Source organism: Microcaecilia unicolor, chromosome 5 (assembly GCF_901765095.1).
Source record: "Microcaecilia unicolor chromosome 5, aMicUni1.1, whole genome shotgun sequence".
In the NCBI taxonomy this organism is placed as follows: domain Eukaryota; kingdom Metazoa; phylum Chordata; class Amphibia; order Gymnophiona; family Siphonopidae; genus Microcaecilia; species Microcaecilia unicolor.
In genome coordinates this window covers 29,695,041-29,708,235 of record NC_044035.1, presented here as the reverse complement: position 1 = coordinate 29,708,235, position 13,195 = coordinate 29,695,041, and the positions used below count along the sequence as shown (strand labels likewise).

The 13,195-nt window shown below is 44.7% G+C and overlaps 1 protein-coding gene across 1 annotated transcript in view; it reads left to right on the top strand.

Moving 5' to 3' along the window:
• SORCS3 (sortilin related VPS10 domain containing receptor 3) overlaps positions 1-13,195 on the top strand; it is an 831,591-nt gene that overhangs the window by 752,550 nt on the left and 65,846 nt on the right. The window contains exon 21 of the mRNA XM_030204719.1: positions 2,307-2,430. Within this exon, the coding sequence (XP_030060579.1) occupies positions 2,307-2,430 (124 nt within the window). The remainder of the gene's footprint in view (positions 1-2,306; positions 2,431-13,195) is intronic.

Below are 13,195 nucleotides of genomic sequence, written 5' to 3'. Positions count from 1 at the left end.
TCCGTTTTCGCATCCTGTTCAAACTTCTTCTACTAACCTATAAATGTACTCACTCTGCTGCTCCCCAGTATCTCTCCACACTCGTCCTTCCCTACACCCCTTCCCGTGCACTCCGCTCCATGGATAAATCCTTCTTATCTGTTCCCTTCTCCACTACTGCCAACTCCAGAATTCGCGCCTTCTGTCTCGCTGCACCCTACGCCTGGAATAAACTTCCTGAGCCCCTACGTCTTGCCCCATCCTTAGCCACCTTTAAATCTAGACTGAAAGCCCACCTCTTTGACATTGCTTTTGACTCGTAACCACTTGTAACCACTCGCCTCCACCTACCCTCCTCTCTTCCTTCCCGTTCACATTAATTGATTTGATTTGCTTACTTTATTTATTTTTTGTCTATTAGATTGTAAGCTCTTTGAGCAGGGACTGTCTTTCTTCTATGTTTGTGCAGCGCTGAGTATGCCTTGTAGTGCTATAGAAGTGATAAATAGTAGTAGTAGTAGTCTCTTGTAACCAGAGCTAATATTGTGATGTCATAATGCCTCAGGCCACCAATAGCCAACCTCATCAGTGATGTCACAATGGCTTGATTGTCCTATACTTGGCTCACTTTTATTACATAGCTCTTTGAGCAGGGACTGTCTTTCTTCTGTGTTTGTGCAGCGCTGCGTACACCTTGTAGCGCTGTAGAAATGCTAAATAGTAGTAGTAGTAGTAGTGACTTATATTTGTAAAACCAAAATGCTGCAGGAGTATAATTTTAAAAAAGGGAAAGAAAGATGGCTAACCCCAAGTATCATTTTCTTTATTCACTCTATCCCCTTTTCTCACATATAGCTGATGGGGAGACATCAGGCTTTACGTTGGTGCTAAGGTTCCATATCAAGATTGGTCAAGTTTTGCTTTTTGTGTTTTAATTTAGGGGCCCTTTTACTAAGCTATGTAAGCACCTACGCATGTCAATTTTGAACTACCGTGTGGCCCGGGTGGTAGTTTCATTTTTTACGTGCATCCACTAATATATTTTATTTTCTGGTGCACGGCGCTAACCGGGCGGTGATCAGCATTGTATGTGCATAGACCATTACTACCCGATTAATGTGTGAGACCTTACCGCTAGGTTAATGGGTGGCGGTAAGGACTCAGGCCCAAAATGGATGCGTGTCAATTTTTATTTTGCTGCACGTCCATTTTTGGCCAAAAAAAAAGACCTTTTTTGCAGATGCGCTGAAAAATGAACCTTCACGCGCCCAATACGTGCATCTACACCAGCGCAGGTCACTTTTCGGTGCACCTTAGTAAAAGGACCCCTTAATTTGGCATTTATAACTCACTTCACTGACAAGTTCTAAGTGATTTACATTTAACGGTGTGTTGTCAATAAAATTAATTAATATCTTAGAGTGGAACCATTCAATATACAGCAAACATGATTATAATACATTTTATAGTAAAACTAGCTAACGGTTAAACTAACTGTTAGGATTAACTGAGAATACAAGGTAACATTATAAGGATTAATTGGCTAGCATTGTAAGAATCACATCTTGATATATAAACATGATAGTCTTTAGTTCCTTAACCATTTTGTACCCGGACGGGTTAGGGTTTCATTTTCTGAGTGTTCTGTCAGGGTTCATCAGGTAGTTTTGTGCTTTATCATCTGTGTCTTGTGTCTAGGTGGGACAGGATTTCTTGTGGTTGGGCCAAAATGTTTCTGGAAAAACCAAGTTTTTATTGAGTGTCTAAAATTCAGATAAACCTAAATGTCTTAATCCCGCAATACAACAAGATATAAGTTCGTACTGGACAAAACCTAACCCTTCTTCCTTATAACCCCCAATGTGCCTCTCACACTTGATCATTAACCTGCCGTTAACCTAACTTTGTATTTGTTCATACCGGTATTGGCGATCGCCTCTACTGTACAATGTAAGCCACATTGAGCCTGCAAATAGGTGGGGAAATGTGGGATACAAATGTAACAAATAAATAAATAAATATTACATTTTTAATCATATTTCTTGCAGTAGCGAGTTCCACAATTCTGCTCCTGTGACTGTAATTGTTGTGTTGTGAGTTTTGTTCCGTTGGCACTCTTGTGAAGTCGGTATAACCAGTATGATTTCCTTGAGGGATTTTAGGGTTGGTGTAGTTGGATGAGGTTTCGAATGTAGGGTGGTGTGAGGTCATAGAGATCTTTAAAGATCATTGTTAGTAGCTTGAATTCTATTCTTGCTTTAATGGGTAGCCAGTGTAGCTTGATGAGAAATGGTGTAGCATTATGGTCTCTTATTTGTATTTTTCAGCCCCTGATCACCCTGGACGGTAGTATTGCTTTTACTTTCAGCACCGAGGGAATGAACACCATCACAGTCCAAGTCTCTGCTGGGAATGTCCTTATCCAAGACACCAAAGAGATTGCAGTCTACGGTAGGTGTAATAAGACAGAGACATATGACACTGGAGTGAAAATAAAACAGAACGGAAGCTGCTTACATTTTAATGTTCATAATAATTTCTCTGCCTTGCTATTTATTCTCACTGTACAAGTAGTTTCTCAGTTGTATTCTTTGCAGGTTGTAAAATCTCTTTTTTTATTGGGACAACAAGGAATTACTCACAGATGTCATACACAGAGTATCAGAACTAGATGGTCTTCTTGTTAGATGTGACTTCAGGGCTAAAAGAAGGAAACTTAAAGTAGACATTCCCTTTCCCTTAGGTGTTTTCAGGAGATGCCATGTGATAATTCCATTAATATCAATTAGCAAAACTTACAGAAACTAGAATTTTTGTGGTCAGGAAATGGTGTTAAAATGCCTCGTTATCAGAAATGGACAGAACTTGGAGATAAAGAAAAGCTGTCTGCTCATCCGGACTACTGGAGAAGAAGTTGAGGAAGGCTGTCCCATAGCTGCCGTGGGCCCAGCGCATATATAGATCATACAGGAGAAAAAAGAATTGCTTACCTACCTGGGCTACTGGAGACGGAGCAGAGGAAGGTTGTTCTGTAGCTGTCATGGGCCCAGCATATTTGTGTGATTTCACTGCTGCAACTGAGGTGACTATAGGAATTGAGACAGGCCACGTTCTCACAGGCATGTGCCCATGGGCACGTGTCCCTTTGGATATGCCCCTTCAGAGCCAACTGAAGTGGCAGCTAGGGAACAGGGGAAACTGTGTAAGGGTAACAGGTGAAGTTTGACTGTGAGCACTGCTTTCTTTTAATGTTGAATTCATTGCTGTGACAATGGAGAAAAGAATAGTGAAGTCCAGGCACCTCAGAGACCAGCAACTTACAGGAAAGAGAGGAAGTTGCAAAGGCAGGGAGACGCTCAACCCATAGGTTTAAATCTGTCTCCCCTGCTTCACATCATCTGCCAGCATCCTGTCTGATCCACAGAATGTGCTAGAGATGCGTGCCTGCCTAAGGCCCCTGCTGCATAAGGGGTTCGGGAACACACAGCCTCTGCCACCACGAACACCGCAACTGTCAGCATCCCATTCAAGGCGGCCAGGCGACCGAACTGCGGTCCCCCGTGGTATGGTAATTGCGGTGGCGGCCATAACAGTTACGGGGTCCCGGTCTCTACTTCCAGCTTGTTGGGTGATTGGAATACAGTATCTGTTACTGACACCAGAGTAGACATTACAGTTGGCCAACTCGCTGCCTCCACCATCCACAGTATGATGCTGACTTTTCAATGAATGCATGACCTTTCATAATGCCACAGGTCTTCACGTTCTTGTAATCATCATTCCACTGCCCACGCTCACAGGCTCGATTCTCACCACTTGCCCAGCTCTAATGCTAACCACTGAGGAACTACCTGCACCTGGCATCACGTTCACACAAGTGACATTGGACCTGGAAGAAAGCCCATCAACGCTACATCTGCATGATGTGATTGTGGCTCTTCTGTGGCTATGCACATTCTTTACACCATCAACAATTTCTCGTGGGGGAGCAGGGTGGACCAGCATGTACTAATTTGGACATCTTGTGCTGTGAGATCTTCTGTTTTGCAGGTTTCCAATGCCTTCCAAGCTTCATCACAGCATCCTACCACAGTCTGAATCACAGAGTCTGTGCGAAGCATCCTACAACTGTGGTTGGTGCACCTGTTGCCTCATCTGGTTTGTGTCTCAATGACTCCCATGCTGTGTCTTCTGCTCCTTCCCCTGTAAAGTCAGCTGAGGTTTTACAGCAACAATACTGTTATTCAAGTGCCTTAGTTCTCTAAGCAAAGGGAGAATGCTTCTATTGGCAGGCTTGGGTCCTCACCAGCCATTCCACTGGTACCACAATTTTGGAGGGGGCCTGAAGTGAGGAGGCCCAGGCCTCTGAGTCCTCCCCCTCCCCCCATGGTTATGACACTGTCCTGTATGTTCTACTGGCAGGGTCTAAACACATGCAGTCCAGGTTTTACCATTAGCTGTCTGCGGACTTTTTTAAAAATCCCACAAAAAGGAGCAATGCCTCTGTTTCTGGTTTAGTCCAACCAGGGAAAGAAAACTCCAAATGTTGGTAAGTTTAATTTATAAGCTCAGGGTGACTGCAGCCTCATTATAGTGAGGTCACTTCAACTCTCGGCGGCCATTTTGAATCACTAGACCACCAGGGCAATAGTAAAGTGAGGGGAGGGGGATGACTGGGAGGGGGAGTGATGGGGTGTGTGACAGGGGGGGGGGAAAATGTAACAGATGGTGGAGCGAGGGCGTGAAAAGGGGATGGGACGAGGTGCAAAAGGGGGTGGGGCATGAAAGGGACGGGGTGGGTGTGAAAGGGGCGGGGCATATGTCCTCCATTTTGGGGGACAACATATGGTAACCCTACATATATAGAATCTGGGAGTTTGTGTTTCATGTCATTTCCTGCTTCATTTCCAAGAATGTTCATTTCGATCATTTTTCATTGGCCATTTTTTGTTTCATCTCAGGAGCAAAGTCATGGAGTGTGCACTATTTGGAAAAAAAGGCACACTTGTTTCCTGAAAGCATGCACATGCGCAGTGATCGTGAGTGCACATTTCAGTGGCACACTATGGGGAAAGAGTGTGCATTGTTAAAAGAGTGCACCTTTTTTTTGTAAATAGTACACCTTCTTTCAAAAGAGTGCACACAATTATCGGTAAATGAAAAACACAATTTTGTGTGTGTGTGGGAGGGGGTGGTTCTGGTCATTTTCAGAATTTAGTGAAATGCAATGGCATGGAATATGTCATTGATATCTCCCATATTGTTGCGTACGAAAGCCAATCCCTACTGTAGGTTAAAGAGGCCTGGGATTCATTGCATGGGCCAGACAGAAATGCCCTGTGGGCCATAATTCTGACAAGGAAAACAGAGGGGGGTGGGGAAGATAGGCTCTTTCCAAACAATGGAGAACATGTCTTCTCCATTGCTTGGAAAGAGCCTACCTTCCCCACCCCCATCTGTTTTCCTTCTACTTGCTTCGTGGGGATTAAGTGCACCTCCACACTCTGTGTGGTACCTCCACACCCATAATTCTGACAACCCATCTCTCTCTCTCTTATAAGTAACTGGCTTTTAAAAGTAGCCTATTTAAGGCCATAAAATTTGATATGCAATTTATTTCTTTCAGCCTATGAATTTCAACTAATTTAGAGATTTGCTAATGAGCCCATCCTAAAACCAATTTCACTAATATAAATTAGTAATAATAAAGAATAATACATTCATCTCTGTGCATGATATTAATAGTTATCTCTTGATTAATGTGTCATTAACTCTGTTGGTGACTGATTTGTTAGTGTATTAGCTGCCTGTTGCCGCACCATAGGATCTCCAAAAATCTGATTGCTATCAAGTGCTAATAGCTCTTTTCTGAAATGATAAATTCTTGCCTGACTTCCAGCCAATCAGAATCTTCTTCAGCTGAACTGCCGAGGAAACTCTTACCGTAGGGTGTTTAAGGGTAGGAGAAACTCCATTAATCCCATTAAACTGAGGCAGCCAGCATGGAAACAAATGCGTCTGTACAGAGGGGGTTTATTAAAAAAATGATCTCTCATGGCAGATGTGATGATTAGGTGATCATGAGACTGATGTACTAAGATGAACTAAAATCATTTGTTATCATGCATTAATTAGCATGCACAGTGGCACGTTAATCACATGCAAATGAATCTGGATATAAATAGCACATTTACATTATGTGTAATAAAGTGGACGGTGTTGCAGACAAATTTAACTACACCTCCCTAATTCAGTTTCTCATGACAATTGACTGTGCATTGACATACGCTCTTTTACCACTCAGGATCTTGAGGCTCCTGACCATTTAAATTGCTTCCCCGGGGCCCAGTGGGGATATTCAGCCACGCTAAATTAGACAGTGTCCCTGAATATCCACTCTGCAGCCCCCCATTACCTCTCCGCTTCATCTCTCCCTACATTCCTCCCCATGAACTCCGCTCACGGACAAATCTCTCTTGTCGTCCTCCTTCTCCTCCACTGTTAACTCCAGGCTTCGCTCCTTTTCTCTCGCGGCACCTTATGCCTGGAATAGACTTCCTGACCTATACGTCTAGCTCCATCTCTACCTGTTTTCAAATCTATGCTGAAAACCCACCTTTTCATTGCTGCTTTTAGCTCCTAGCCACAATTGCCCTCCCCTTGCCCTTCCTCTTCTCACCCATTACTTCCCTCACCCGTAACTGTCTTGTCTGTCTGTATTATTTAGATTGTAAGCTCTTTTGAGCAGGGACTGTCTCTTTGTATCAGGTGTTCAGCGCTGCGTGCATCTGGTAGCGCTATACAAATGCTAATAATAATAATACAATATCCCCGCTAACCAGCCTTTCCTTAACTGGCTAAGGGCCCCTTTTGCTAAGCTACGGCATCGGCTTGCGTTTTTGACGCATGCTGAGTCCCCCTCTTACTGCAGCTGGTAAAAGGTAGGTCTTGCTTTTCTGCAGGAAACAGCTGTGTGGCAAGTTGAGGTGGCGGTAAGGGCTCCCACTCAAACCTGGAGATAACAGGGCAGCGGGCGGCACTGCTAAATTATCACTGGGTACGCACTGGCGCTACAAAATTAAAAAGTATTTTTGTAGCACTGGATATGATGAAGTGCTGGGGTGGGAAGTACCGCCAGGCTGCTGCAGTAGCCCGGCGGTACTTCCTTTTTATCGAGCGGTAAGCCGGGTTGGGCTTACCGCCGCTTTGTAAAAGGGGCCCTAGGTTAGGGGCGGGATGGGGTGGAGTTAGGACAGAGTGATGTCCTAGCCAGTTAGTGGCGATATTCAGTCCACTAACCAGTAGGTAACCACATAAAGGAGGTCTTTTAGAAAGGCGCACTAGTGTTTTTAGTGCGCGCTAAATGCTAGAGACGCCCTTAGGAATATATAGGCATCTAATGTTTAGCTCACGCTTATCTTAGCGTGCACTAAAAACGCTAGTGCCTCTATTAAAGGGCCCAAAGTTAGGACAGAAAAAAGGTTGTCCTAACTTTGTGCAGTGAGGTTAAATGGGTACTGCTCTGAATATTGGACAGTACGCAGTTAACCACTGGGTAATAGCAGATATTTCTGTTGCTCACCCCTTTCGATCTTTCTCCCTGTCCCCCTCCCCCAAAGAACATCTAAGCTATCCTGAGCCCCCAGCCCATTCCCATAGGTCTCCTGGGTCTACCTTGCTGGTCAGTGGTGGTCTAGAGGGAAATAAGCAGGAGCGATTCCCACTCGTTCCTGCTCAGTGTGGCCTGCCCGTCAGAGTGACTGCTGAACCTGTAGCAGCAGCCTCGTGGTACTTCAAGTACCGCAGAGTGGAGGAGTGGCCTAATGGTTAACGCAGTGGGCCTTAATTCCAGCATTGTGGGTTTGATTCCCACGGCAGGTCCTTCTGACCTGGGGTGAGTCACTTAACCTTCCATTGCCTCAGGTACAAAAACCTTGATTGTGTACCTCCTAGAGACAGAGAAAATACCTGCTTATAATATGTGATTGTTCTCTGCCTTGAACTTGATGGGTAAACAGAATATAAATGCCAAAATTAAATTATTTTTTTAAACAGGCTACGCTGGCAGGACTGCCTGGGCATTGTTCCTGCCTGCTTCCTCATAGACCAGCAAGGAGGTGGGGTGGAGGGCTCAGGATAGCTTAGATGTTCTTTGGTGGGATGAAGGAAGATCAGGATAGGGAGGGATTGTGAAGTTCGAGGAGATGGAAAGGGGAAATTAAAGAGGGGATGGGAGGGAGGACTGGAAAGGTGAGGTTGGGACTTGGGCTTATAATTTTATGGGGGTCCCAACCAATATTCATCAGGGACTCGCATAAGACCTGGCGGCTAGCATCTAAACAATTAACCTTGGATATTAAATGCCGGTGCTTGGACATGGCCTGGCTGGTGGTGGGAGGCGGGGCTGGTGGTTGGGAGGCGGTGATAGTGCTGGACAGACTTATACGGTCTGTGCCCTGAAGAGGACAGGTACAAATCAAGGTAGAGTATGCACAAAAATTCGAACATATGAGTTTATCTTGTTGGGCAGACTGGATGGACCGTGCAGGTCTTTTTCTGCTGTCATCTACTATGTTACTATGTAATTCTGCCTGCAGCAGTCAATGGTTAAAAAAAACTGTGACCACTGTGGCCTGAATATCAATCAGTCAATATGTAACTATATGTCTATGAGGGGCATTTTCGATATTACATCTAAGTCCAACTTTGGATGTTTTTGCACAAATCGTCCAGAATTCAAGGGCAAATGTAGCCATTTTTGAAACAACAAAATGACTTTCTTTTTTTTTTTTTCAAAAATGGCCAATGCTAGATGTTTTTAAGAACATGAAAACATAAGAGTAACCATACTGGGTCAGACCAAAGGTCCATCTAGCCCAGTATCCTGTTTTCCAAACAGTGGCCAAGCAGGTCACAAGTACCTGGCAGAAGCCAAATTAGCAGCAGCATTCCATGCTACCAATCCTGGTGCAAGCAGTTGCTTCCCCATGCCTGTCTCGAGAGCAGACTATGAACCTTTCCTCCAGGAATTTGTCCAAACCTTTTTTTTAAATCCAGATATGCTAACCGCTGTACTACATCCTCCAGCAATGAGTTCCGGAGCCTAACTATTCATTGAGTGAAAACATATTTCCTCCTGTTTGTTTTAATAGTATTTCTATGTAACTTCCTTGAGTGTCCCCTAGTCATAGTAACATAGTAACATAGTAGATGACGGCAGAAAAAGACCTGCACGGTCCATCCAGTCTGCCCAAGAAGATAAATTCATATGTGCTACTTTTTTATTTGTACTGTCCTCTTCAGTGCACAGACCGTATAAGTCTGGCCAGCCCTATCCCTGCCTCCCAACCACCAACCCCGCCTCCCAACCACCAGCTCTGGCACAGACCGTATAAGTCTGCCCAGCACTATCCCCGCCACCCAACCACCAGCCCCGGCACAGACCGTATAAGTCTGCCCAGCACTACTCCCCCTCCCCACCACCAGCCCCAGCACAGACCGTATATGTCTGCCCAGTACTAGCCCCGCCTCTCAACCACCAGCTCTGCCACCCATTCTAGGCTAAGCTCCTGAGGATCCCTTCCTTCTGCACAGGATTCCTTTAGTCTTTGTACTTTTGGAACGAATAAAAGATCGATTTATTTCTACTTGTTCTACACCACTCAGTATTTTGAAGACCTTAATCATATCTCCCCTCATCCATCATTTTTCCAAGCTGATCAGCCCTAACCTCTTTAGCCTTTCCTCATACGAGAGGAGTTCCAATCCCCTTTATCATTTTGGTTGCTCTTCTTTGAACCTTTTCTAATTCTACTATATCTTTTTTTGAGATACGGTGACCAGAACTGAACACAATACTCAAGGTGCAGTTGTACTGTGGTGTGATACAAAGGCATTATAGTATTTTTGGTCTTATTCACCATCCCTTTCCTAATAATTCCTAGCATCCTGTTTGATTTTTTGGCCGCCGCCGCACACAAAAACACCACAGATGATAAAAACAGCCTAACTGGGCTAAAAGAGAAAATGAATCCATTAAAAGTTCACAGTATACTTTTTTTTTTTTTTTACTTTAGATGTTTTATTGAAGAGGCAGGATAACACTTGTACAACCATATAGGTGGGATAACAACTCCCCAATAAACCAACAAATCGGATTATACATACCAATCAATTAACGGATACTACACAACAGCTCAATCACTATAGCTGTAACAAACTAGGATTACCAACCTAACCCCATCTATGTTATCATACTTTGAGGAAAACTCCCCCCCCCTTTTCCCCCTTTTCCCTACCCCCCCCCCCCAAGCAGTGCAGTGGCATAAATAGTCCCTACCACCCTACCCACCTATCCCAATCATTCCTTTCCTACCCCCGTCCCCCCCTCCCCCCTCCCCTCCCTCCCAATCCTATCACGTCTTTATTTCGCCACCCATTCTTTCAACTGGACCATCCTCTCCGGCGCTGCAACTCCCATCTCTGCGGTATGCCGTAAGGCGCTCCAGCATTATGAGTTGCTCAACTTTACCCTTCCACTCGCCCATGGAAGGGGGATCTATATTTTTCCACCTGCGGGCTACAAGGCACTTTGCCGCCGCTAGGCCCCAACGTAACATTCCCTTTCATTAGGTATTCCAAGCAAACACACCTGCGGGCTACACCATGGACTCTCCAGTCATGTTTACCATTGCCTTCACCACCTCTATCCAGAAAGGCAATAGTAGTGAACAGGACCACCAAATATGCAAGAACGTACCCCTTTCTTTTCCACATCTCCAGCACTGGTCAGAAGCAGTAGGGTACATACGCTCACAGTATACTTACAGATCCTGTAAGTATATTGTTTCTTTTTTAGAGCTTGCATATGTTTTAACAGTTACACCAGCCAAGCTCTTTTTGGAATTTTATATCAGCTGGCTTAGCCTCTCTGGTTGTTTTATTGATTTACCTAGACATTAGTCTTTTTAGTATGGTGCTGTTATTAAGAGTTTTTCCAAGAGTTCCTCTTGTGTTTTTGTAGTGGAGGAGTGGCCTAGTGGTTAGAGTGGTGGACTTTGGTCCTGAGGAACTGAGTTTGATTCCCACTTCAGGCACAGGCAGCTCCTTGTGACTCTGGGCAAGTCACTTAACCCTCCATTGCCCCATGTAAGCCGCATTGAGCCTGCCATGAGTGGGAAAGCGCAGGGTACAAATGTAACAAAAATAAAATAGATACTATTGGAAATTCTACATGGAATGTTGCTACTATTGGAGATTCTAGATGGAATGTTGCTACTATTGAGATTCTGTTGCTACTATTTGAGATTCTACATGGAATGTTAATGTTGCTATTCCACTAGCAACATTCCATGTAGAAGCCTGCCCTTGCCGCGCAGGCTTCTGTTTCTGTGAGTCTGACGTCCTGCACGTATGTGCAGGACGTCAGACTCACAGAAACAGAAGCCTGCGCAGCCGCATTCATAGGTGCCCCGTATAAGAGGCTTGGGGAGGCTAAGCCTCCCCAGCCCAATCGTCGACTTCCGCTTGTGGTGCAGCCCACCCTCCCGCCCCGCGCATTTTCTTCTTTTATTTCCGTGGCAGCGACGTCAATGAAGAAAAAGACTACAGGCTCGCCGCCAGCTTCTCCCTTCTCTCTGCACACAGTGTCCCGCTCTCGCGGAAACAGGAAATGCATCACCGCAGAAGGCGGGGCACTGTGTGCAGAGAGAAGGGAGAAGCTGGCGGCGAGCCTGTAGTTTTCTTCATTGACGTCGCTGCCACGGAGCGTATGGAGGTAAGCTCTGCCCCCTTTAGCCTCCCCAAACATTTGGGCTACCGACCGTCTATGGCCGCATTGCTGATCTGCAAGGGCAGGCTTCTACATGGAATGTTGCTAGTAGAGGAGTAGCCTAGTGGTTAGTGCAGTGGACTTTGATCTTGGGGAACTGAGTTCATGTCCCACTGCAGCTCCTTGTGACTCTGGGCAAGTCACTTAACCCTCCATTGCCCCATGTAAGCCGCATTGAGCCTGCCATGAGTGGGAAAGCACAGGGTACAAATGTAATAAATAAAATAGGATTTCATTATTAAATAGTGAATGATTTTATTTCGTTTACAGTGATCCAGTGCCCCTGATGCAACCATTTTATACTGGTGAAACATGGCCATGTTGGGCATTTTATCTGAGATTTCTGGGAGCTTTTAATCTATTAATAAAAAAATGTGTTTTTTTTACTAGGGCTGCTTGTTGTTTTATCTTCCATATTGGATTTGGCGGACCATCTGCCTTGCTGCTTTTTGACTTTTCAACATATCTATAGGGAAATAGTTATCAAACCTTCCCCTTATAGCCAATCCACTTCCAAATAACCTATAAAATACACATACAAGCAATAAGTGTAAAATCAATCCATGTAGAAAAAAAAAACTTTAAAAAAGCTTTAGCAGCAGGCAAAGTTTGCTCACACAAACAGCAGTCTCAGATCAGAGCAGCAGTATCTCCTGTACACTGGTGAAGACAGATGTTCAAGACCATTTAACCGTCCAGGAACAGCACCTGGCTGTAAATGGTATTTAGTCAGCTATCTGCGAATTTTCAGTGGGACATGGCCGGCCACGACCCGCGAAAAATTGTGATTAGTGGCTAGCAGATAGCTGGTTATATCGCGCGAAATAACCAGCTATCTGTCGATTTTCGCCGTGAGTTTGGCAGCCATGTTCAACTGTGTGTATACCTGGTATATCTTTGGCCGTTTTGAAGTTGACCGGCTAGCGTATTTAATAGGAAAGCTCCTGGCCAGTTAATAGCATTTTAGCACCTAACTGTGGATATCGAGCGGGAGATAACTGGTTACCTCCCAATGAATATCCATGGTTAGTGGCTGTATCATATGACATAGCCAGTTAGGCACGGATGTTCAGCGCCAAACTGGCTATGTTTAGCAGTTAAAATAAGCTGCATAAATAGCAGGCCTATCTTTAACTGCTAAACACTTAACCGTTTAGTGCTGATTATAATTGACTTAACCGGTTAAGCTGTCAAAAATGAAACCGGATATTCAATGCCAGTTGCCAGAAGCAAGAAAAGTACTCAGCGAAGGTGACAAGATGGATGACGCTAAACAAACTTCTACTGGACTCAGAAAAAAGTTCACAGCAAGAGTTTATTCTTAAAAACTGGACTCGACACGAGTCATGTTTCGGCCGTTCAGGCCTGCCTCAGGAGTCCCTGTAT